General features: G+C 42.9%; 1 protein-coding gene across 1 annotated transcript in view; it reads left to right on the forward strand.

The window, feature by feature from the left end:
- DMD (dystrophin) overlaps positions 1 to 22,291 on the forward strand; it is a 1,907,270-nt gene that overhangs the window by 865,777 nt on the left and 1,019,202 nt on the right. The window contains exons 35-38 of the mRNA XM_084843968.1: positions 440 to 568; positions 5,345 to 5,515; positions 17,284 to 17,406; positions 21,583 to 21,720. Coding sequence (XP_084700094.1) covers positions 440 to 568; positions 5,345 to 5,515; positions 17,284 to 17,406; positions 21,583 to 21,720 — 561 coding nt within the window. The remainder of the gene's footprint in view (positions 1 to 439; positions 569 to 5,344; positions 5,516 to 17,283; positions 17,407 to 21,582; positions 21,721 to 22,291) is intronic.

Consider the following 22,291-nt stretch of genomic DNA (forward strand, 5'->3'; position numbering starts at 1 on the left):
GAGGTCTCTACAAAGGTAGGAACTCTCTCTTACCCTGCCACCTCCATTTTAGTTCCCAGTGTGTCACCATAATTTAGATAGACGGATGCCACTCCCACTTTGCAAATATGTAAAGGGATTGTTTCTTTTATGAGTGAAATCTTTTTTTAATGACTAGAATTGTAAGGATTGCATTAGATGCTTTGTGCACACCTAGAGGATTTTTGTTTAAATTCCTTCCCGTACCATTATCAGAAAATGCTTTTGCAATTCCTCTCAATTTGCCTAAAAGCATTTAGGGCTACTGTTTGGGAGTCTATAGCCCTACTGGGTTCATTGAACTAGTTTTACAGTTCTTTGAACCCAGACAGTATTAGTAACATTTTTATAATCGTGGTCTTTCCTTTTTGTCTCTGCCAATAATTACTTAATATGTTATACTTCCTTTATCTACATGCAGGCATATCAGAAAGACATGGAGACTTTTGATCAGAATGTTGCTAATATCACTACTTGGATGTATCAGACTGAGATAATCCTGGATGAATCTGAATCCCAAAGACCTCAACAAAGGGAAGAAATGCTTAAGGTAACAAATACAATTTTCTGTAAACCATTTATTATATACATCTTATAGGTAGTACATATCCAGGGTTTTTTCCCTATAGGTTTCAATAATCTCTTAGAATTATAGCAAAACATTATTTTTGTCTTGGCATAAGTATTGTCCAGCAGCTTTTAAATTGCTTAAGAAAGCAGGGAGAGTAAGCAGATTCAGTAGAAAAATCAAATATGCTCTTGGAAGGCTTGAGGACTTTATGGTGAGTAGAACACTTATTACAAAGCCTGTATCTCCTGAATACGGTTTCTTTCTGTTTAAAAATGGAACACCAGCCTTCTTTTATCAGTTTGCTCCTTTTATCAAATATCTGTTCTTCTGAGAAATATATTGGCTCTCCAAGGAATGATATCGCTTGACAACATTGTATTAGAATTTGATACAATCCTCGTCCAAGTGATTTATCATTTGAAGAGGGATGTGTTGTAGCATATTATAGGAAGACCTACAAAACTCCTATAGCAAAAATATCTTCATACAAATTAACATCTTACATGACAATATAACAGCTTTATCTCCACCTGATTCAAATATGACATGCAAAAAGCAATTGTCTATTCAAAACTTTTATCTTTTCAAAGTCTTGGTCATTCTGATAATGTGAAACTTCCCTTCCCAAGGTTCCTTACACTGTTGTTCTTTATAAAGATTCCCCACCCCATACCTCATCAAGTAGTTGTCTTCCAACATTCATATAGAGAATATTCCTCCTCACACCACACTTTGGTTCAGCTCCATTTGCTACCTTCTTCAGAAGCAATTCTAAGAATAGCAAAAGACCAGGGAGATAAATGTCGGTGACTGAATCCTCCCCCTGCCTCCATCAAATCCCCTCATCCATCTTCATCCTCTCTCCATTTTCTATAGCCACTGACTATTGGGTTGGATCATCTTGAACATATCCTGAGTTCCTATAGATGCCCAATTCTCACAGTAGTGTCATGTTTGCTGCTCCAGATGACTGTATCCCATGCCACTTGGCTAATGGAAGAGTTGGAATTACATAAGTAGGACTACACTAAAACTCTTCCCCTTGCTCCTCCAATATGCTTGTACATCCCCCCCCCCAAGATCTGTCCCTCCCATATGGCTTCTACATTCATACAGTAGAACAGCAGGGAAATAGCAACCCTGTTCCTGTAATGTAAGAATTGGACTTGCTCCTCCTCCTGGAGACTCCCAATAATTTATCAATACTAGCACCATAAGTACTGCTCTTAGTCAAGCGTTCTGGAAATTGGAAGCTCATTCGTCTCCTCAAAACACTAGGATATTCTGTTTCCTTATTACAAAAAATTCATATAAATTAGAAACATTTCAGAAAATAAATAATAAGCAAACCTAAAATTATATTTATTATACATACACTGGTTTCAGGTGGTTTAATTGGGCCCTTGATCTGAAACCAGACATACACTGGTTTCAGATCAAGGGCCCAATTAAAAAAAAAACAAAAAAATCAGTTGGCTTGTTACCAAATGGTCCCTAAAGTTCCAGTGACAAATCCTCTGAGGAGAGGACGTCTGTTAGTAAGGATAAGGATTGGTGACACATGACAATGGACTCAGGTCTCCAGAAGCCTCTCGGTGACAGCACCCATCTTGATTCTCTCCTGCTTCTCATACAGAGGAAAAGCTTTTGACAAGTAAACTCTCATAAACACAGAAAGTAGTTCTATTTCCTGAATAATTAACCCAACAATTAGTTTATAAACCAGGTGTCATGGCCCAGGAACAGGAGCCCTTGGAGACTGAAGCCTCCAGTCACAGTGTCACAGAGCCATTCCCTGGTCCTTCTGTATTGGGACACACTGCTTCAGATCTCATATCCTGTCCATGTGAACCCCAGGAGGTGCCAGTGCCCCCTGACTGGAGTGGACCTCACTCCTCTACGGAACAGTGAGACCTTGAGGGACAGTCTCCAAATGGCTCCTCATCTCTCCACCCTCCACTCTCCAGGAGAAGCCAACACCTACAAGAAAAGACTGCTGGCCCTTTAACCGCCAGATTTATTCATTTATTTGATTTGTACCCTGGCTTTCTACCAAAAAATTACACTGAAACCAGATATAGCACCTGAAGGGGTGGAGCTTCTGAGGGGATGGAGTCTGACCATAAATCCCTGCTGGTTGCTCCTAGTCCATAGTTCTGAAATTACCTCAAGTCTCAGACATGATTCAGCTGCCTGTCTCATGTAATTCCTCCTCACCTGAGTCATCACCCAGAGGAGACAATAGAATCACAGATGGAGCAAGAAAGACACGAGTACAGTTGATGGTTTGAAAATAGTTTAATCACACCTAACATGCATACATACACACACACACACACACACACACACACACAGTGTATGGTTCTATCTGGTTATGGAGAAATTAAATGAATTCAAGCCTTTCACAGCATTTCAGAAACACAGATGGCAACAAACAATGAATCATTACATCATTATTGTAAATATAAGGACAGTCATGCTGCATCAGACCAAAATGCAGCATTCTGTTGTCACCAACCAGACACTATGGGACATTAATAAGTTAGGACATGAGTGCGATAGCATCCTCCCAATGTTCCCTAGCAACTGGGGTTCCGAGGCATACTACCTCTGATACTGCAGAAAATATAAAGCCATCATGACTAACATGTAGGCAGCCCATGAGCAAACCATGGGATGATTCAGAGAGCTATAGACATAGGGCTGGATCCAGATTTAGGGCTGACAAAAGCAGACTTTCCTGCCACTGCCTCCTGATGGCAGCCCTCCAGCCACCTGAAAATGCTACACAGAGGTTTGGGGGGACTCTGGTGAATGGCGTGACCTGTGGAGCAGGAGGGGACCCTCCTCCCAAAATCAGTCAAAGGCACTTTCTGTGAGTAGAACCCTTCTGTCCATGGAAGGCAGATCCTGGATCCAACCCATATAATATAGAGACAGATGTTCATGATGGATGAAAACCTTAGTTACTGAAGTAAAACTACAGTTTCAGACACAAACATTTTCAGAACCAGAAATTCTGTGCATGGTTTCCATTCTGATCTCAGCTGTATTAGAATGATTTTATCTGGAACAGCTCTCTCAGTGTATGATATAAAGTACTATCTTCCTTCATTTAATAAAGTCTGATATTTTATTGCACAAAATAGTTCCTATGACAATATTGTCAGGGCTGGTGGCCTGTGGCCGGTGAATGGTTCACAGATGATCAAGCAGGTAAAGTAGTTTTGTTCACTTTTGACCAACAAATTCCTTAGACTAAGGAGCCAAGCCAGGATCAGCAGCTTTATAATACAAGATGAGGCCCTCCTGGCTCCTTGTGATCGTTACTGGGCTAGAGGTATATTATCACTCCAGCTTAGGTGAGGCCATCAGTTCCTGTTACTTGCAAGCTGCCAGGGTACTAAGACACAAAGGCTTGCTACAAAGGTTCCCAGTTTGAGACCTTGATACATTTGGCTCTCTTAACTTAAGATCTTCTTGTATCATGAGACATGCTGTTTGTTGTTGCTTTCTAGATTGTGCCTGAAATGCTTATGATACTACTTTAGGTTTTTGAAATACCTGAAAAGAATATGCCGATGCAAAATCCAAGCTTCCTCCCCCCCTTCTTTTTGTGTCATCGTGATGCCATGGAACATGGTGTGAAGACAAGCTACTGTAGAGCATTGAAACTATAGAGAATTACTAGCATATTTCAAAACATTTTAAGGAAGCTGGGAAAGATTTTTTTTGTCTTCTGCAGAATATTTTCTGTGGTACTGTGTATACTATTAATACACAATCTTTTATTTAGTTCAGTTCCTAAATGTGCAAAGCACTTGACATCCATTTAGCTCAGTAATCCTGCAAGGCAGGCCATATGGGAGAGAGCCTCAGAGACAGTGGTTTGTCATCAAGCTGAAATTTTCAAGAAATGATCATGTCAGCAATGGAATCTTTCTATCTGTGTATAAAATCATAAAGCTGAATTTAAGAAAATATTCTCCATACCCTTAGCATGCCCACATTTAAAGTGTTGGTGTTAATACTAGATAATACATGTATAACTGATTCATGCATTAATATATTTTATGGAAAATATATTGCAGATATGTATGTATGTATCAGGATACACCTTTAATTCATTCTATTAATCCAAGGGTTTTTCTCTTGGATACATCTCCAAGTCCATTCTTCTTTTTTTCTGGATGGCTAAACATTTACATTAGGCCACTGGGATTCATTTCAGAGAGCTTCGGCTATTGGGCGGTATAGAAATAAATAAATAAATAAATAAATAAATAAATAAATAAATTTCAAGACAACAAGGAATACTCCTAGTATGTTACAAAAAATTAATTGAGCTCTGTTACGTTATATAATTCCGTGTAAGCATCAGGTGTTAAATGGCACCCACTATTCTGACCATTCTGTTTCTTCAGTTTAGGATTGTATTGTTTAAAGAAGCAGCTGAGGGAAAACATAGTAAATTTGTTCTCAGGGACACTTTCCCTGCGTGTTTAAGTGCATATTCATCTTTTGTCTTACTGTCTCTATCAGCTTGAAAGTATAAAAAGCTAGTCATGGACTAGCTAGTCCATGGACTATCCAGAACTGCACAACTATGTGCTTAGAGTTAGACACAGGCATTTGTCTAAAGTTTGCTTTATGGTTTTGCTCCTTATTCCTTTGCACACTCTCTCTTTCTCTCTTTTTCTTCCTTCCTGCATTTGTTACTAACTTCAAGCCCTGTCTCTTACTCATGGACTGTAGCGCTTAAAGACTGAGCTGAATGATATGCATCCAAAGGTGGACTCTGTCCGTGACCAGGCAGTAGAGTTGATGACAAACCGTGGAGATTACTGCAGGAAAGTAATAGAGCCTAAACTGACAGAGCTCAACCAACGATTTGCGGCCATATCAGAAAGAATTAAAAGTGAAAAGGTAGGAAGAAATGCTCCTGTGTGGAGCTACATATACATGCTAAATAGAGGTTAATAAAGTGAGTACGTTTGTTTTTTGATGGCACATTTTCCAAAACAGAAGTGAGCATGAACAAAGAAACAAAGGGGGTGGGAGAAGCCACAGCAGCATTAACACTGAAACATGGGGCGGTGTGTGTGTGTACATACACAAATGTGAGTATACTGTCACCTTTCCAGATGCAAATCACCTGTTGTTGTTGTTTCTGCTAGATCCTAAATAAACCTACCTAGGAAAAAAGAAAGAAAAGATCCATTTCTGTAGCACTGGAAGGCATGCTGCTTTTCCAGACCAGAGGACATAAAAAGCACATGGCTTTCCTATCCAGCATGTTATTTTAAGGCAAATCCTCATTGGTGTTTATGTGCAGGAAGCTGTTTGTTAGTTTCATGTTGATCTGTTTGCTACTTCATGAGATCAACAAATTACAAATGAAGAAGGATATTCTAAAGAGATATAAGCTTATGGGAACATTGTCCTCCTGTTTACAAGTTCCATGTCCACCACAGGAACATCAAATGACTTTTGAGTAATTCAGTCAACAACCTGTATGTTATCTACACATTGATGTACACAGGCAAAGTAAATGCTGAACACAGAGCACAATTCTAATATTATAGTTCTTAAAAAATGGCTATTTCACACATTATGTAGAGCAAACACAACTCTGTTTTGAGTCACCCTACTCTGGTTTCCTGACTAGTTTCCCTAATAAATGTTTGTATTCAAATGTTACATTTTACGATAAGGCTGCAATCCTATGCCCACTTAACTTGGAGTAAGCCCCATTGAACTCAATGAGAGTTATTTCTCAGTAGACATGTGTAGGATTGCACGGTTAGTGACAATGATGTTGCTGTGTGTATATCTAAAATACAATGTGTGAAGGAGCCCTCAGTTTGGAGCTTTCTGAAAATTTTTGTTTGTGCATCAAACAAACTTTGTCACACCACACACCAACTGCACTGGTTTGTATCTTGTATGGAGATACAAAATACAACTAGTCATGTATGAAAGGAAAAGTATCACATTCTTTCCCTTTTCTCAGAAATGATCAATATGTAGTAGTTGTCTGGGTCTAAATAAAGTACTAGAGCTGTAATTACACCCTCAGAGATGGTCTTACCGCTAGGCAAGATGGTGGCTGCCAGAGGTGGCAAATTATGGGTCTTGTTAAAGGGTAGCAAATTCAGTTATTTAATATAGTTTCACAGACACTGGGTGTGAAGTTGCCACTTGGATTTTCTGCCTCAAGTGCCAAAGTCTGCATTTAGCCTTGAAAATCCTTTTTGCTTAAAGCTGGTAATCACCATAGACACATTCATTTTAGATAATAGATCTAGCTCATTTTTTGTTATTTGTTTCTTTCATCTAATTTCAGTCATATCTAGATTTAATCTGAACTAGGTTTGCCTCAACCAAGCTTTTCTCTGAAAATTAAAATAAAACATTGGGTAGAATTTATTTATCAAGGAATCACAGTTACTGCTTGGAGAAGTTTTATTTGTATTATGCTAGTTTAATTATGACTAAGATGGTGGCCTTATTGTGACAAAAATCAATATTGTTTTTAAAAAACAATATAATATAGCAATTTCAGTGTGTATCAGTATATAAGGGTCTGCTAAGACTCACCTGGGCAGACCTGGTCCAGCATCAGTGGCAGTAGGCCCTGCTGGAGCCCCAAGACCATGACATTTGACTGAGTATGCCATGTGCTGGCATTGGGCATGCCGCATGCATCCACTTCTAGTTTGACAAACACACTAAAGAACACCAAAGCTCTCCCTTTTTCATTATATCAGCATTTTAGGAACATTTACTTAACAATTGGCTTCACTGGTTGTTTGCTCCTCTCCTTCATAAAACCAGTGCTTCAGTATTCATCCAGTCCCTTTTCAACAACAACAACAACAACAACAAAGGAGCAACAAGGATATCCTTTCACAGCAGTGCTACCTCCTTATCCTTGATTATATGCTACTAGCTCTGAATCAGGGCTTGTGTATGTATAAATGTGTCTGGCAGCTGATGGTTTGGTTGTTTAGGAAGATCCTAACTATTTTATGGATCTCATGACAACAGTATTTACAAATAATGGGGGAAAGCATTTTTGTATTGTTTTAAGTTCACCCCACCCCGGCCATTATTTAATATCAGGCTTGCATATCTGTCAGCAGTTTTTTATTGCTTTTTCTTGGGATAATAGCATAAGACTCCTGCTGGATCACACCACGAATGCATCTAGTCCAGTATCCTGTTCCCCATATTGCCAGACAGGTGGAGCTAGAAAGCTCACAAGCAGGATATAAGGACAAGGGGCATTTCTAAACCTGCAGTTTATCGCACATTCATGATTGGTCACTCACGGAAGTTTTCAGGTCCATCACATAGCGTCATCATCCTCTAGTCATTATCCCACCATTTCCCCCTGCCTATCCCATTTATCCTCAAACGGAACAAAAAATGTGGTATTTTTCCAGTCCACTCAACAGGAGCACCATGGCCTGCCCGTGTATTTTTCCTGTAACGTGAATAAACTGCTGTGTGTTGGCAGCTGTAGCCTTGGGGTACTGAGGATGTAGTCACGATGGTGAAAGTGGTGACAACAAGCGGGGAGGGTATGTCGCCTTGCCACGCCTGCACCATTTTGGGTCCTTGCCATTTTCGGCCTGCAGTCCTCAGAACAAGGTGGCAGAGCAGCAGATTATCAAAACAGTATTTCACTAGCACACCCTGATGCCCAGATGCATTTTCCTCCATGGAGGGGGAAATTGGCTTGGTGTGCCAGCATCACAGCTTGCCAGGATACCCCCATGCCGTGCATTCCCAGCGGTTGAGTAAATGGCAGAGGCAGAGTCGAAAGGTAGAGTAAAAGGCAGAGGCAGAATCGAAACATGGAATAGGGGGATCGGGTGGGGGGGGCTGTCTGCATGTCAGTCATAGCCGAGCCACCAGTAACATGTGAAGGGAGGGAAAGGGGCAGGAAACCAGGGAGGAATTATCACAACGCCCCCAGTAGGTGTAATGGTTCTTAATGGAAAGGTGGCAATGTCTCCAAGTGGCATCACCACCCCCATGAAAAGGAAGGAAATAAAAAATAACATGACCAGGACAGCCGTCTAAAGAAAACTAGCCAATCCTGCAAGGATACTGGATGGGGAAAGCACCAGTATTGATGCAGAATGCTCTGCCTGTGTGATGGAGCCCAAGATCTTTCCCCCATTGTTTTCCTCCCAGAAGAGAAACTAGGGATGTTGGAGAATTCCGCCACGGACCCCAATGAGGCTGGATTCCAAGAACCTGGCTCCTTCGGGGCCCATGGCGGAATGGAGCACTCACCTCTGCCTCGCCCGGAATCCATCTTGGTCAGCTCCCTCCATGCGTTGAATCTTCAAATCTTCAAACACCATGCCTGAATTAGAAAAAAAAACTGGAGAAGCCACGATTCTTCGAAGATAACGCCTTAATCTTTTTTTAAAAAGCGGAAGCGGGGGATAGAAGGGGGTAAAAGTTAGTCTCATTTGAAGGGATAGAACAACCTCCTGCTCAATGCAGGAAGCCTGATTCCCAGGCGGTCGCCCATCCAGCTACTGACCGGGCCGATGTGAAGCTTCGAATCTTCGAAGATACCAGCAGGCCCCTCCCAAACATGAGCGCTGGGTGCCGCCGCCACTGCTCTTCTTCCTCGTGTTGGCTGTCAAGGGCTGGCATGGGGAAAAGAGCATTGGCAGACACCCCCCAGCCACTTGCCCTGGCCTCCAGCAGGTGGGGGAGAAGAGGATAGGTGCCTCCTTCTTCCCTCCACCCCCACCTGCTACAGTGGCAGCAGCAAGGGACAGGCTGGTCATTTTCCCCAAGGCCAGGAAAACATGCGGAAAACGACAAGCCTCTCCAGCGCCACTGCTGCTCGGTGGGCATGGAATGAGCAGAAACAGGAAGAGTTTCTGATTCTCCAAAGAGCCGCCGTCTTTAAGAGCAGGAAAACAGCACAGCGCTCGAGTGTGAACTGAGCTCGTGCATTCGATGAAGCACTGCGTCAGGGAAAATGGCTGAGTGTGGATAATCATGTTTTAATGCAAGAGTAGGGATGTACAAAAGTCACTTACCTTTTCACGGATGTGATTCGCAGTGTGGGGGGAGGCGCTCTGTCCCTCCCCCAGGAATCCTCGATGGGGGGGAAGGCGATCCGGTCCTCCCGCCCGGAATCCTGCCCGGCCGGCTCCACTCCATGGCAGCTCTGTGGAACAGCCAGCCAGGGCCGTCCGCAGTTGGAGTTCCGGCTGCAGACTGGCTGCTGTGGACACAAATGGCGGCCGCCATAGCGGCCGCCATTTGTGTCCAGCCAGGCTGCCGTGATAGGCTGTGTATTTATGTAGCCTATCACAGCAGGCAAAAAACCCCCAACAGCATATGCAAATGGTGGCGGCTATGGCGGCCGCCATTTGCGTTCCGTATTTTTCGCCGTTTTAGCCTACGTAAATATTTATGTAGGTTATTACAATGAAAAAAAGGGGAACACAAATAGCGTAGTGGGCACTATTTGCATTCCCCTTTTTTTCGCTGTTTTAGCCAACATAAATATTTACGAAGGCTAACACGGTGAAAAATAGGGAACGCAAATGGCGGCCTCCGTAGCCACCACCATTTGCATACACTGTGTTGTTTTTTTGCTTGCCGTGATAGGCTACGTAAATACTTATGTAGCCTATCACGGCAAACAGCAGATGCAAATAGCGGCCATGGCAGCCGGTCGAAAGACCCGCCGCCGCCGGAGCCTCTGCTGCCGGAACATCTGCCCCAGGTAAGCTTCGTCCCAGGGGGGAATCCGCGGGGTGGGTGGGTGGGGAGGCCGTTCCGCCACTGATTTCTGGGGGCCGAATGCCAGCGCATTCAGCCTCACTGAAATCCATGGCAGAATTCTCTGCCATCCCTATTAGGGGTGGACGAAAGTCCCTTACCTGTCCTCGAAGGACGTTCGTGGGGGGGGGAGGCGCTTCGCGGCTCCCCCCGTGAAGTTCAGGCCGGGGGGGGAGGCTTCCCGCCTCGCCCCGGCCGAAATTCAGGCCGGGGAGGAGGCTTCCCGCCTTGCCCGACCGCGAACGCGAAAGTTTAAAAAAAAAAAAACGCCCCCTGATAGGCTACGTGACGATTAATGCAAATAGCGTTGCCCTTATTTTTGCCGTAGTCTACGTAAATCTTTACGTAGACTACAGCGACCAAATAAGGAACAGGAATGGCGGCTCCCTATGGGGGCTGCCATTATCCGTACGCACTTTTTTTTTTTTTTTAAGTCACCCGTGATAGGCTACATGACGATTGACGTAGCCTATCACGGCTGACTTTGCAAATCTAGCCGTGATAGGCTACGTTAATTGTCACGTAGCCTATCAGGGGGCTTTTTTTTTTATTGCAATGGTGGTGGCGGCAGCCGGTCGAAAGACCGGCTGCCGCTCCCACCCCGCACGAAGATCCGCCGAACTGCCGGCCGGACCCGCCGCCAGGAGGGACATTCGGCGAAGGTAAGTCCTGTCCCGGGGGGGGTGCGGGGGGCGGGTGTGTGTGGAGGATTTCTCCCCGAAACTTGTTTGGGGGGCCGAACATGTCGGCGCTCGGCCCCCCGAAGTTTTGGGGAGAAATTCTCCGCCAACCCTAATCCCTATGCAAGAGCATTTATCCCGACGGGACACCGAATTCGTTGTGATGGCGGGCACAATGTAGATTGGCTCAAGGCCAGTTTTAGTAGCAAATTTCATGTTTGATAGATTATCAGTTTCACATTTGTGTTGCTTAAGGACGTTTAGTTGCATATTGTCTGACATGTTACATTTTAATTTGTCAGTTAGTCCAAGAACTTCATCTTTCTCTGTTTAATAGTTTTAGGATGCACTCCAACAAAAGTGATTCAGGCATAGGTTATTTGTCCATCATCTGTAAAAATGTTTAGACAATTCATTTAGGTTTCCTATGATTTAGTTATTCTGCATTAATACTTTCATACCTTTATTATCAAAAGGTCTAACCACCTTCCTGGTTTGATTCCTGTTTCTGATGTTTCATTTTCATTTTTTCTTTTAATTTGTGATGGGTCATGGGAGGAACATTCTGAGGCTCTCCTTGGGTTGAGAAAAATTGAGAAATCCTGGGGGAAATTCCAAGCTAATTGTATTGTCTTGGTGAAAATTCACCATGCCTCCATCCTCCTCCTCCTGACCATCTACCAAAGCTATCCCCAAAACCCTTAGCCTCCAAACAGCCGACCTCCCTTCCCCTTACCTGGCTGATAAGCAGGGTGTAGAAGCAGCAGTGGCAACAGAAGAGGGCCATTGCTTCCCCTTCTGTGCCCCATTTAAGTGATGGGACACTGTGTACTCCTACAATTGCAAGAACCTCTGAAATAAGTATTCTCCTATAGTGCACCATAACCTATTACTCAGATGGAATGACTAGGGATGGACGCAAGTCCCTTACCTGGTCCCGCAGCTTGCTTCACGGTGGGGGGGAGGTGCTTCAGTTCTCCCCCCGAAGTTCAGGCCAGGGGGGGAGGCGCCCCACCTCGCCTGGCTGAAATTCAGGCTAGGGGGGAGGCGCCCCGCCTCGCCCGGCCGAAATTCACGCCGGGGAGAAGCGCCCTGTCTCCCTGGCCGCGAAATAAAAAAGAAAATGTAAACACACACACACACACCCGTGATAGGCTACGTAACAATTTACGTAGCCTATCACGGCTAGATTTCCAAAGTCACCCGTGATAGGCTACGTAAATCATTACGTAGCCTATCACGGCTGACTTTGGAAATCTAGCTGTGATAGGCTACGTAAATCGTTACGTAGCCTATCACGTGTTTTTTTTTTTTAACTTTATTTTGTAATGGCGGCGGTGGCAGCCGGTCGGAAGACCGGCCGCCACCCCCTCCCCCGCCGAAACGCCGCTGGGACCCGCCGCCGAGAGGGACATTCGAGGGAGGTAAGTCCCATCCCGGGGGTGGAGGGGTGGCGGGGGGGTGGCAGAGAATTTCACCAACAATTTCGGGGGGCCGAATGCGTTGGCATTCAGCCTCCCCGAGATTCGTGGAGAAATTCTCCAACATCCCTAGGAATGACAGAGGTGAGGAGGAAGGGGGAGAGAGAGATTTCACCACCCCTGCCAATCCTCATCTGTCCCACTAATCAACCAGGTAAGGGGATAGCTTTGGTGATTCTAGGGTTGGGGCGGGGGGAGGCATGATAGTGACAGCAGATGTGTCGGATTTCCTCTGCTGACCACTCAGATTTTGATCTGAGGAACGTTTGAAGATTGGAAGTGCCTTCTTGAGCCCCAGGATTTAGTTTTGTTTGAGCCAGGCTTTGATAAGGCCCCTTAACATTCTTAGTTTTTATGACTTGGATCCAAAGGAATCTTGCATTGGCACTTCTGCTTGCACAAGAAGGGGTCCACAATTTCCGCTGACTCCCCACTTAACCTGTAGCCTTCTTTGCCATGCTATTCCTATGTGTCCCCTGACCCTTTGAATCAGCTTTTCTGGGACTGCTCGGGAGGGGTGCAGCAGAACATATCTCAAAGCATATCTGCTTTCCATTGTACTTGGTGGATATTTATGTAACCCATCCCCACTCCCACAATTAAACATTCGTTAAGCATCAGTGATGAAGTCAAAATAGATGTGGAGTAAATCAGAGCCAGCAAGTAGTTTTTGTCAAATTTTCTCAACTATATTTGATCTAGACCAATTTGCTGTCTAAGCCGCTTTCTGCAATGGCTAGATGCCATTCTGTTCCAGAGGGATCCCTAACTTTCAGGAACATATTTTTCAGAACATTGTCAGAAGAACAAGGCAGGAAAGTCCCATGCCATTACAGAGGTTAGGATCCAAGTCAGTGTAATAGATTGATCTGTGGAGAGCTGAAGATGTGTCTGTAGAGGTGGAATGGACTAGATCGCCTTTTGATCTATTCTACCTGATGTCTCCATCTTTCAATTGCATGTTTCCTAGGCAGGGATGTCAGTTGCTGGGAAATCTGGCCCTTTTGGGGCTCAGTGAACGTCTGCGGCATAATATGCAGTAAGCTCAGTGGTAAATTGCACAACTTATGGAAATTTGCACAATTTACAGCCAAAAGTTGTGGGATTTGCAGCTGTAATTTGCATAAATGTCTTTTTACACAAATAATAATAATTTACAGAAATTCCGCCAGCTGGCCAACTCATCACGCACAGAGTTCAGCCAGTTGGTGGAAGATGGAATGGAGTATAGGGGGACGAGCTGATGAAAGCTCATTGAGCTCCACCCTCGAACCAGATTCTCCTACATCCCTATTCCTACCTATGAGCCTTAACACCTGTGTGAACCTTTATGATTGCCACACATTTAGCTCATTGTGATTTAAGTTGCAGGAAGAATTGGCTGATAGAGTACTACATTAGTTGAGTCTAACATGTTATGTCTAACATCTGAAAATCTTTGAAGTATATCAGTAAGCTGAAATTTTTATCTCATTTTTTGTTTATGAATGATTAAAATGCACCACATCAAGCAACTATGATTAAAGTTTACAAAAAAGAAACTTTACAATGTAATAATTTGATCATTTTACATCTAGGTCTTAGAATGCACTTAAGACTTTATATTAAATTGTAAGTACACACTTGTATATTAATTTTTCCCCAAGTGGTGCCTAAAGGAAAACAAGTGGAATCTAGCTTATTACAAATCATAAGCTGATCTTAGTCACTCTAAGATTCTAAACTGAAGGCAGTATTATAAGTCTTATAATTTACATAAATCAGTAACTAAGCCTTCTCCCAAAGCTTTCTAAATCCCTATATTGCTTTTAAAAAAAAACATAGCTGATCTCTCTCTCCCTCTGCCTCTCTCTCTTTCTCTTTAAAAGTGCTATATAACATTTATGATTAAACATTTAGAACATTTAGAACATTTTAATGTAATGTTATAGAAATATTCAGAATGTATTTAATACATATCTTTGCATTTCTCAATGATTTGCCATGTTTGGTAAAATAAGAGTTGCTCAGTATATAAACCCCTTCATGGATCACTGCCTTGTTGTAGCGAAGGGGCTTGCGTAACTCAGTGAAGCCATAAGCTATGCCGTGCAGGGCCACCCAAGACGGACAGGTCATGGCAGAGAGTTCTGACAAAATGTGGTCCACTGGAGAAGGAAATGGCAACCCACTCCAGTATTCTTGCCAAGAAAACCCCATGGAACGTATCACAAGGCTAAAAGATATGATGCCAGAAGATGAGCCCCTCAGGTCGGAAGGTGTCCAATATACTACTGGGGAAGAGCAGAGGGTATTTCCAAGTAGCGCCAGAAAGAGTGAAGCGGCTGGGCCAAAGCCGAAAGGACACTCAGCTGTGGATGTGTCTGGTGGTGAAAAGAAAATCCGATGCTGTAAAGAACAATATTGTTTAGGAACCTGGAATGTAAGATCAATGAATCAAGGTAAGCTGGAGGTGGTCAAACATGAGATGGCAAGATTGAACATTGACATCTTGGGAATCAGCAAAGATCTTAATGTCCCTGATAGCCATGAGAGTGCAGTCACTGAACTTGAGCCGGACATCCTCGAGAGTGAAGTCAAGTGGGCCTTAGGAAGCATTAGTAACAACAAAGCTAGTGGAGATGACAGTATTCCAGCTGAGCTATTTAAAATTCTAAAAGATGATGCTGTTAAAGTGCTGCATTCAATATGCCAACAAATTTGGAACACTCAACAATGGCCGCAAGACTGGAAAAGGTCAGTTTACATTCCAATTCCAACGAAGGGCAACAACAAAGATTGTTCAAACTACCTCACAATTGCGCTCTTTTCACATGCCAGCAAGGTGATGCTCAAAATCCTACAAGCTAGGCTTCAGCAGTATGCTAACCGAGAACTACCGGAAGTACAAGCGGGGTTTCGAAGAGGCAGAGGAACTAGAGATCAAATCGCCAACTTTCGCTGGATCATGGAGAAAGCAAGAGAATTCCAGAAAAACGTCTATTTCTGCTTCATTGACTACGCTAAAGCCTTTGATTGTGTGGATCGCAACAAACTATGGCAAATGCTTAAAGTGATGGGAGTACCAGACCACCTTACTTGTCTCCTGAGAAACTTGTATGAGGGTCAAGAAGCAACAGTAAGAACCAGACATGGAACAACCAAGTGGTTCAAAATTGGGAAAGGAGTACGACAAGGCTGCATATTGTCACCCTGCTTATTTAACTTATATGCAGAGTACATCATGAGAAACACCGGATTGGATGAATCGCAGGTTGGAATTAAGATTGCCGGGAGAATTATCAACAACCTCCGATATGCAGACGATACCACCCTAATGGCAGAAAGCGAAGAGGATCTAAACAGCCTCTTGTTGAGGGTGAAAGAGAAGAGTGCAAAAGCTGGTTTGAAACTCAACATTAAAAAAACGAAGATCATGGCATCTGGCCCCATTACTTCCTGGCATACAGAAGGGGAAGAAATGGAAGCAGTGACAGATTTTACTTTCTTGGGCTCCAAGATCACCGCAGACGGTGACTGTAGCCATGAAATTAAAAGACGCTTGCTCCTTGGGGGGAAAGCTATGGCAAACCTAGACAGCATAGTAAGAAGCAGAGACATCAGAGACAGCAACAAAGATTCGTCTAATCAAAGCTATGGTTTTCCCAGTAGTAATGTATGGCTTTGAGAGCAGGACTATAAGGAAGGCTGAGCGCCGAAGAATTGATGCTTTCGAACTGTGGTGCTGGAGAAGACTCTTACGAGTCCCCTGGACTGCAAGGAGGTCAAATTAGTCAATCCTAAAGGAAATCAACCCTGAATGCTCATTGGAAGGACAGATACTGAAGCTGAAATATTTTGGCCACCTAATGCAAAGAGAAAACTCTCTGGAAAAGACCCCGATGCTGGGAAGGACTGAAGGCAAAAGGAGAAGGGGACGGCAGAGGATGAGATGGCTAGATAGTATCACCAATGCAATGAATATGAACTTGAGCACACTCCGGGAGAGAGCGCAGGACAGGAAGGCCTGGCGTGCTATGGTCCATGGGGTCATGAAGAGTCGGACACGACTGAACGACTGAACAACAACAACAGCAGTATATAAAAATAAAATATACTATGGAAGATGTCTGAATAGAAATTGCTTTTCAATGTGACAGATTTCTGATGTGCCAGGTTTAACCAAAATGTGAGGGTTGTGGTTTTTTATAATAAAAAATTACAATACATTGTACTTTCTACACTTCCGCTACTGAACATTTATTAAGTTCATCTCTGTGCTACCATTCCAGCCCAATATATATATATTCATTAAGCATGCTTGTTTTGTTGGTGCAGAAGTTGAGAAAAGGGCAAATAAGTTTATGCTGATGGACATATCATGTAATTTTGTTTTTTAAATCTTGTTATGGCTTTTATATAGTTCTATTTTTTTTCATTTTGAGTATTTATGATGTTTTATATAGCTGCTATTGTTGTTTTTATAAGATAAAGGAACTGCTAGGTGAGAATGATAGATAAAGATTGATAAAGCAAGGTAGTATCACATGTTTTGTTACATATAAGCTATTTTGTGAAATACTCAAAATGTGCATGTAATTAATTTAACAGTTGGGGGCAAAGAAGATATGTCACTTTGGTTTATGTCTGTAATAAAGAAGTATGTACTGTAAAATTAACAATCTTCCATTTTTCTCCCTCTTTCCCACTTTCCAACCTTTTTTTTTAGCCCCTCATTCCTTTGAAGGAACTGGAGCAGTTTAACTTCGATATACAAAATTTGCTTGAACCACTGGAGGCTGAAATTCAGCAGGGGGTGAATCTGAAAGAGGAAGACTTCAATAAAGATATGGTAAATTGGTTGTGGTGGAAGTATGAATGAACTGGGAATGGAAATGAATAAATGCTGGAGCAGAAATTAGAAAGCTCTATGTTTGCATTTGACTCTTTAGACATTTTACACACATTATCATTCTCTTGAGCTGTTACACAATTGTAATGCTGCGTTTACTATTTATAGCTCTGACATTATAGTGTTTTAGCAATATATTTCAAAGTTACCTTTTGTAAAGTAAAATATTTTTATTCTTTGAGTTATTATCCAAAATAGGTAGAAAGGTACTGTAATAGCAGAATATCTAGCTGCAGAAGTAAATGACCTATGGGTTATATCAGGGCAGGGGTGGGGAAGCTTTTTGCCCTTGAAGAGCCGATGCATTGATGGGTGATGGGTCAGTGTCTGTCTTGGAGACAGTCAGACAGGCACATGCATTCACACACTCTCACTCTCTCTTGCCCCTGCCCCATCTTGGCATGGGGGATGCAGAGGTTTAATCCTCCCCTCCCCACACACTGAGATCCCATCATGTATCCTCCCCACCCACTGACCAGTTGATAGGTGCTCTTTCTAGCACAAATCAGCTGGTATGGTGGGGGGAGATTGCAATTTAGCTTGGGGGTGGGGAAGGTACATGGAGATTACTATCCCTGTGCACCTTTCTCTCCATTCCACTGTGTTGTGGCAAGCTGACCAAAGAGCTGTTTGTCAAGCTGGGAGGAGCATGATTTGCATGGGGAGGATGATATGTGGGAAGGGTCATTTCCTGTACCTCCTCCCCCTCACAGTCCTGTTTCCCTCAGCCCATCAAATAGCTGAGCCTCCTTGCGGGAGGGATGTGGGGGCTTGGACAGCCATGGTGGGCCAGAGTTGAGGTCTACAAGAGCCCACATGTTGCCTATCTGTGCAATGCCAATAGAGGGTTTTTTTCAAGTTCAAAAAGATATTTGTGCTGGATCTACCTAGAAATCTGTGAAGCTAACTTCAGTATCAGAGTATCATGCACAACAAAAGTTGTGCATGGTTTTAGCAATATTTTTCCATTTAAAAAAAAAATACCATTTCTGATATCAGACATATTTAATCATCCTAGAGAGTATGTTAGATATAGGGAGAAAAGTGCAGTTATATTTGTACTCATAACAAATTCTTAAATAATTATGCACCCATGGTGAATTTGTATATATGAACAAAAAGGGAGGAGAGGAATTACTTCAAACAGCAGAATTTGATAACTGCATTTCCTGCTGAAATTTTGATCCCTTCAAGTCCTGTTACACATTTGACATTGATTTAGTCTTCAACCTCAAATTTAGTGAAAACTTGGTGGCTTCATCCTTTACATCCTTTATTTATTTATTTATTTATTTGTTTATTCAAAAATATATAAATAATGGAAAATGCATATTTCTGAATAATGCCAAATTTGCATATTTTTTTTCCTGGCTTTATCTTTGGAAGCTCATACTTTCAGCTTTCATCTAAGATAATGGAAATGCTTGTCTCAAACATGGAGTGAACTCTGCCCACATAGCAGAATCTCCTCCGTTTGCTTGCCTTTCCCTATATATGTTGTTACTGCTTATAGCACTCTTATGCTTTGAGGGCCTGCTACTAGGTGGAATTTCCTCCAGTGTTTCCTATCCCTGTCCTGTCTCCTACATTTTTCTTGAAATTTCCTATCCCTTACAGTGTAATTCTTACACTTTTTCAATAGCCACTTCTTCTGTAACAGCCCTCTTCAAAGGTGCCAGACTTTGGGAAACGCTGCTCAAAGAAATGTAATTCAGATCTAGTTCCTTATCTTGGCACCTCATTTGTTTTTGAAGCACAACACTCTCTACTGCTTGTATACAAGCCACTCAGTGTCCAGCTCCAGCCGAATCCCCAATATTAATCGTTTCAAAATCACCTACATTGCTACTTCCACTGTTTATTTCTATTGGCACTTTTATTATAGTGTTGAAGAGTGAGCACAACGCTCCAACCTATCCATTTTTAATTCAGAAGCATACCAACCATGGAAACTCTCAGTGGAGAATACTCTGTAAACATTCCACTGAGAAGCAGATATCTAACTTTTCTTGTAGCACATTTGGATGAGATTAAGCAGTTTTAAGAGGTATAGACCTGGATGCCAGGCCTAATGCATCTAATTTCTTAACCTACTTTGTTTAATCGGTAACTGTAAATTAGATTAAAAATTCCTCCTCAAATCAACTGTTTCTATGAAAAGCTTGGCACAATTCCTTAATCCTCATCTTCTACTGAAAAATATATCCAAGTACATGTAAATAAGATGAAATCTTGTTCCTCCATTGTTTATTCTTCCCTCCCCCCCACTTTTTATTAAGATCTATTTTATTTTTTATTAGAATGCTGAGTTCTACCAACCAGAGCCAAACACAAGATGGTGGCTCAGGGGCAGAGTCAATTATCTATTATAAATTAACTATTATGAACTATATACTGAGGTACCACAGATTAAAGATTCTAACACACCACTCTAAACTGGGCCAACAGAGCTAATTAAACACCTGGTCATAAGCAAACAATTAGTATTCCTATTTTACAGATGAGGGAAACTGAGGCTGAGAAGAAGTAATTAGCACAAGGCCAGCCATGGCAGATTTTTTTTCCTTGCAATTTACCTTGTTCTCATTAAAATATTAGAAGTCAGAAACCCTTAGAAATCTACTTCGAATCGCCCAGAGATCTACCAGTAGATCCTGATTTACCTTCTACTTGCCCCTGTTGTAAGGCACCTTGCACATTCATGGTATTTAAAGGATGATGATTAAAATAATAACAACAACACTAGTAATTGTTGTTTGTTGTTGATGATGATGATGTTTTGTTAGTAGAAGTAGTAATAGTATGCATTGTTTAAGTTATAGAAACAGGTTGAGAAAAATGTTGATTAAATTAATGATACCGTTTTTGATACCGTTGACCACAGTATCCTCCTGGACCGCCTGGAGGGGTTGGGCATTGGAGACACCGTATTGCGGTGGTTCCGGTCCTTCCTCTCCGGCAGGTACCAGAGGGTAGCACTGGGAGAGGAGGTTTCAGACCCATGGCAACTCACTTGTGGGTGCCACAGGGTTCCGTCCTCTCCCCGATGCTATTTAATATCTATGTGAAAACGCTGGGGGCTATCATCAGGAGGTTTGGGGTGTGGTGTCATCAATATGCGGATGACATGCAGCTTCAAGTCTTCACCAAGGTTGGCTGTAGAATCCCTGTCCAAATGTCTGGAGATGGTGAGTGGCTGGATGGGGAGGAATAAGCTGAAGCTGAACCCTGACAAGACCGAGGTACTTTTGGTGGGAGACAAGAGGTGGCTGGGGGATGTTGACCTGGTGTTGAATGGGGTACAGCTACCCTTGAAAGACCAGGTCCACAGCCTGGGGGTCATTTTGGACTCCCAGCTGTCCATTGCGGCTCAGGTGTCAGCTGTGAGCCGGACAGCACTGTATCAACTCCATCTGATACGGCGGCTGTGCCCCTTCCTTCCCGACCATCTGCTCCCATCGGTAGTACATGCCCTGGTCTCCTCTCGTTTAGACTACTGTAATGTGCTCTACGTGGGGTTACCCTTGAAGATGGTTCGGAAGCTGCAGCTGGTACAGAATGTGGCGGCTCGCCTGATTAAAGGCAGGCGCCAGCGAGATCACATCACTCCAGTGCTGAAGGAGTTGCACTGGTTACCAGTTGTTTTCCGGGCCAAATTCAAGGTGTTGGTTTTGACCTTTAAAACCCTATATGGTTCCGGCCCAGCCTATCTTAAGGAGCGCCTCCAGCAACACCAGACAGGCCACTTAACAAGATCAGCCTCGGATGGCCTTCTCTCTGTCCCATCAGCCAGGACAGCTAGACTGGTGGGGACGAGGGAGAGGGCCTTTTCTGTGGTGGCCCCCACTCTGTGGAACTCCCTCCCTAGGGAACTCCGCCATGCCTCCTCTTTAATGAGCTTCCGCCGTGCATTAAAAACATGGTTGTTCAGGCAGGCATTTGGGGTGGGTTAGGGTATTTTAGAAAATGTTTTTATTGTAGAATTTTATTGTTTTAAACTGTTTTATTATATGCTGTACATCGCCCAGAGTGGCTGGGTGACCAGCCAGATGGGCGATTAATAAATTTAATAATAATAAATAAATAAATACCTTTTTTCTTTTTCTTTTTAAACAGAGTGAAGATAATGAGGGTACTATAAAAGAACTACTTCAGCGAGGAGATGTGCTTCACCAAACGATCAGAGATGAACAAAAAAGAGATGAAATAAAAACTAAACAACACTTGTTGCAGACTAGACATAATGCTCTCAAGGTAGAGGATATAACTTTCAAAACCATGGATTTCAGTCTTTTGATCTTCATGTTGGAGTTTGTGGGTAGGAGGAGAGTCCAGAGACACCTAAACATTTCCCCTCAGCTAAGGTTCTCTAATTCCTTTTTAACCACTGAGGAGCAGGCACACAAGACAGCGTGACAGCCAATGAGGTGGTAGCACAAAGTCTATTTCTTTCATGTTTCTACCTCCTTCATGTAGGTCTGGTTTCAAGTAACTTTCACAGTGGGTTTTAGATAAAGGAGAGCTGTTAGAGTTCATATAAAGACATCTATTTTGTTAACCTTTAATTAAGAACATAAGAGCCATGCTGGATGAGACCAAGGGTCTATCTAGTCCAGCACTCTGTTCACACAGCGGCCAGTCAGCTGTTGACTGTGAACCCACAAGCAGAACAGGAGGGCATCAGCACCCTCCCGCCCATGTTCCCCAGCTACTGTGCACATAGGCAAACCACCTCTGATACTAGAAGCAGCATATAGCCATCAGTACTAGTAGCCATTGATAGCCTTCTCCTCCATGAATGTGTCTAACCCTTTTTTAAAGCCAT

Source organism: Heloderma suspectum, chromosome 3 (assembly GCF_057233095.1).
Source record: "Heloderma suspectum isolate Gila_16-S chromosome 3, 16-S_ref, whole genome shotgun sequence".
NCBI classification, from domain to species: domain Eukaryota; kingdom Metazoa; phylum Chordata; class Lepidosauria; order Squamata; family Helodermatidae; genus Heloderma; species Heloderma suspectum.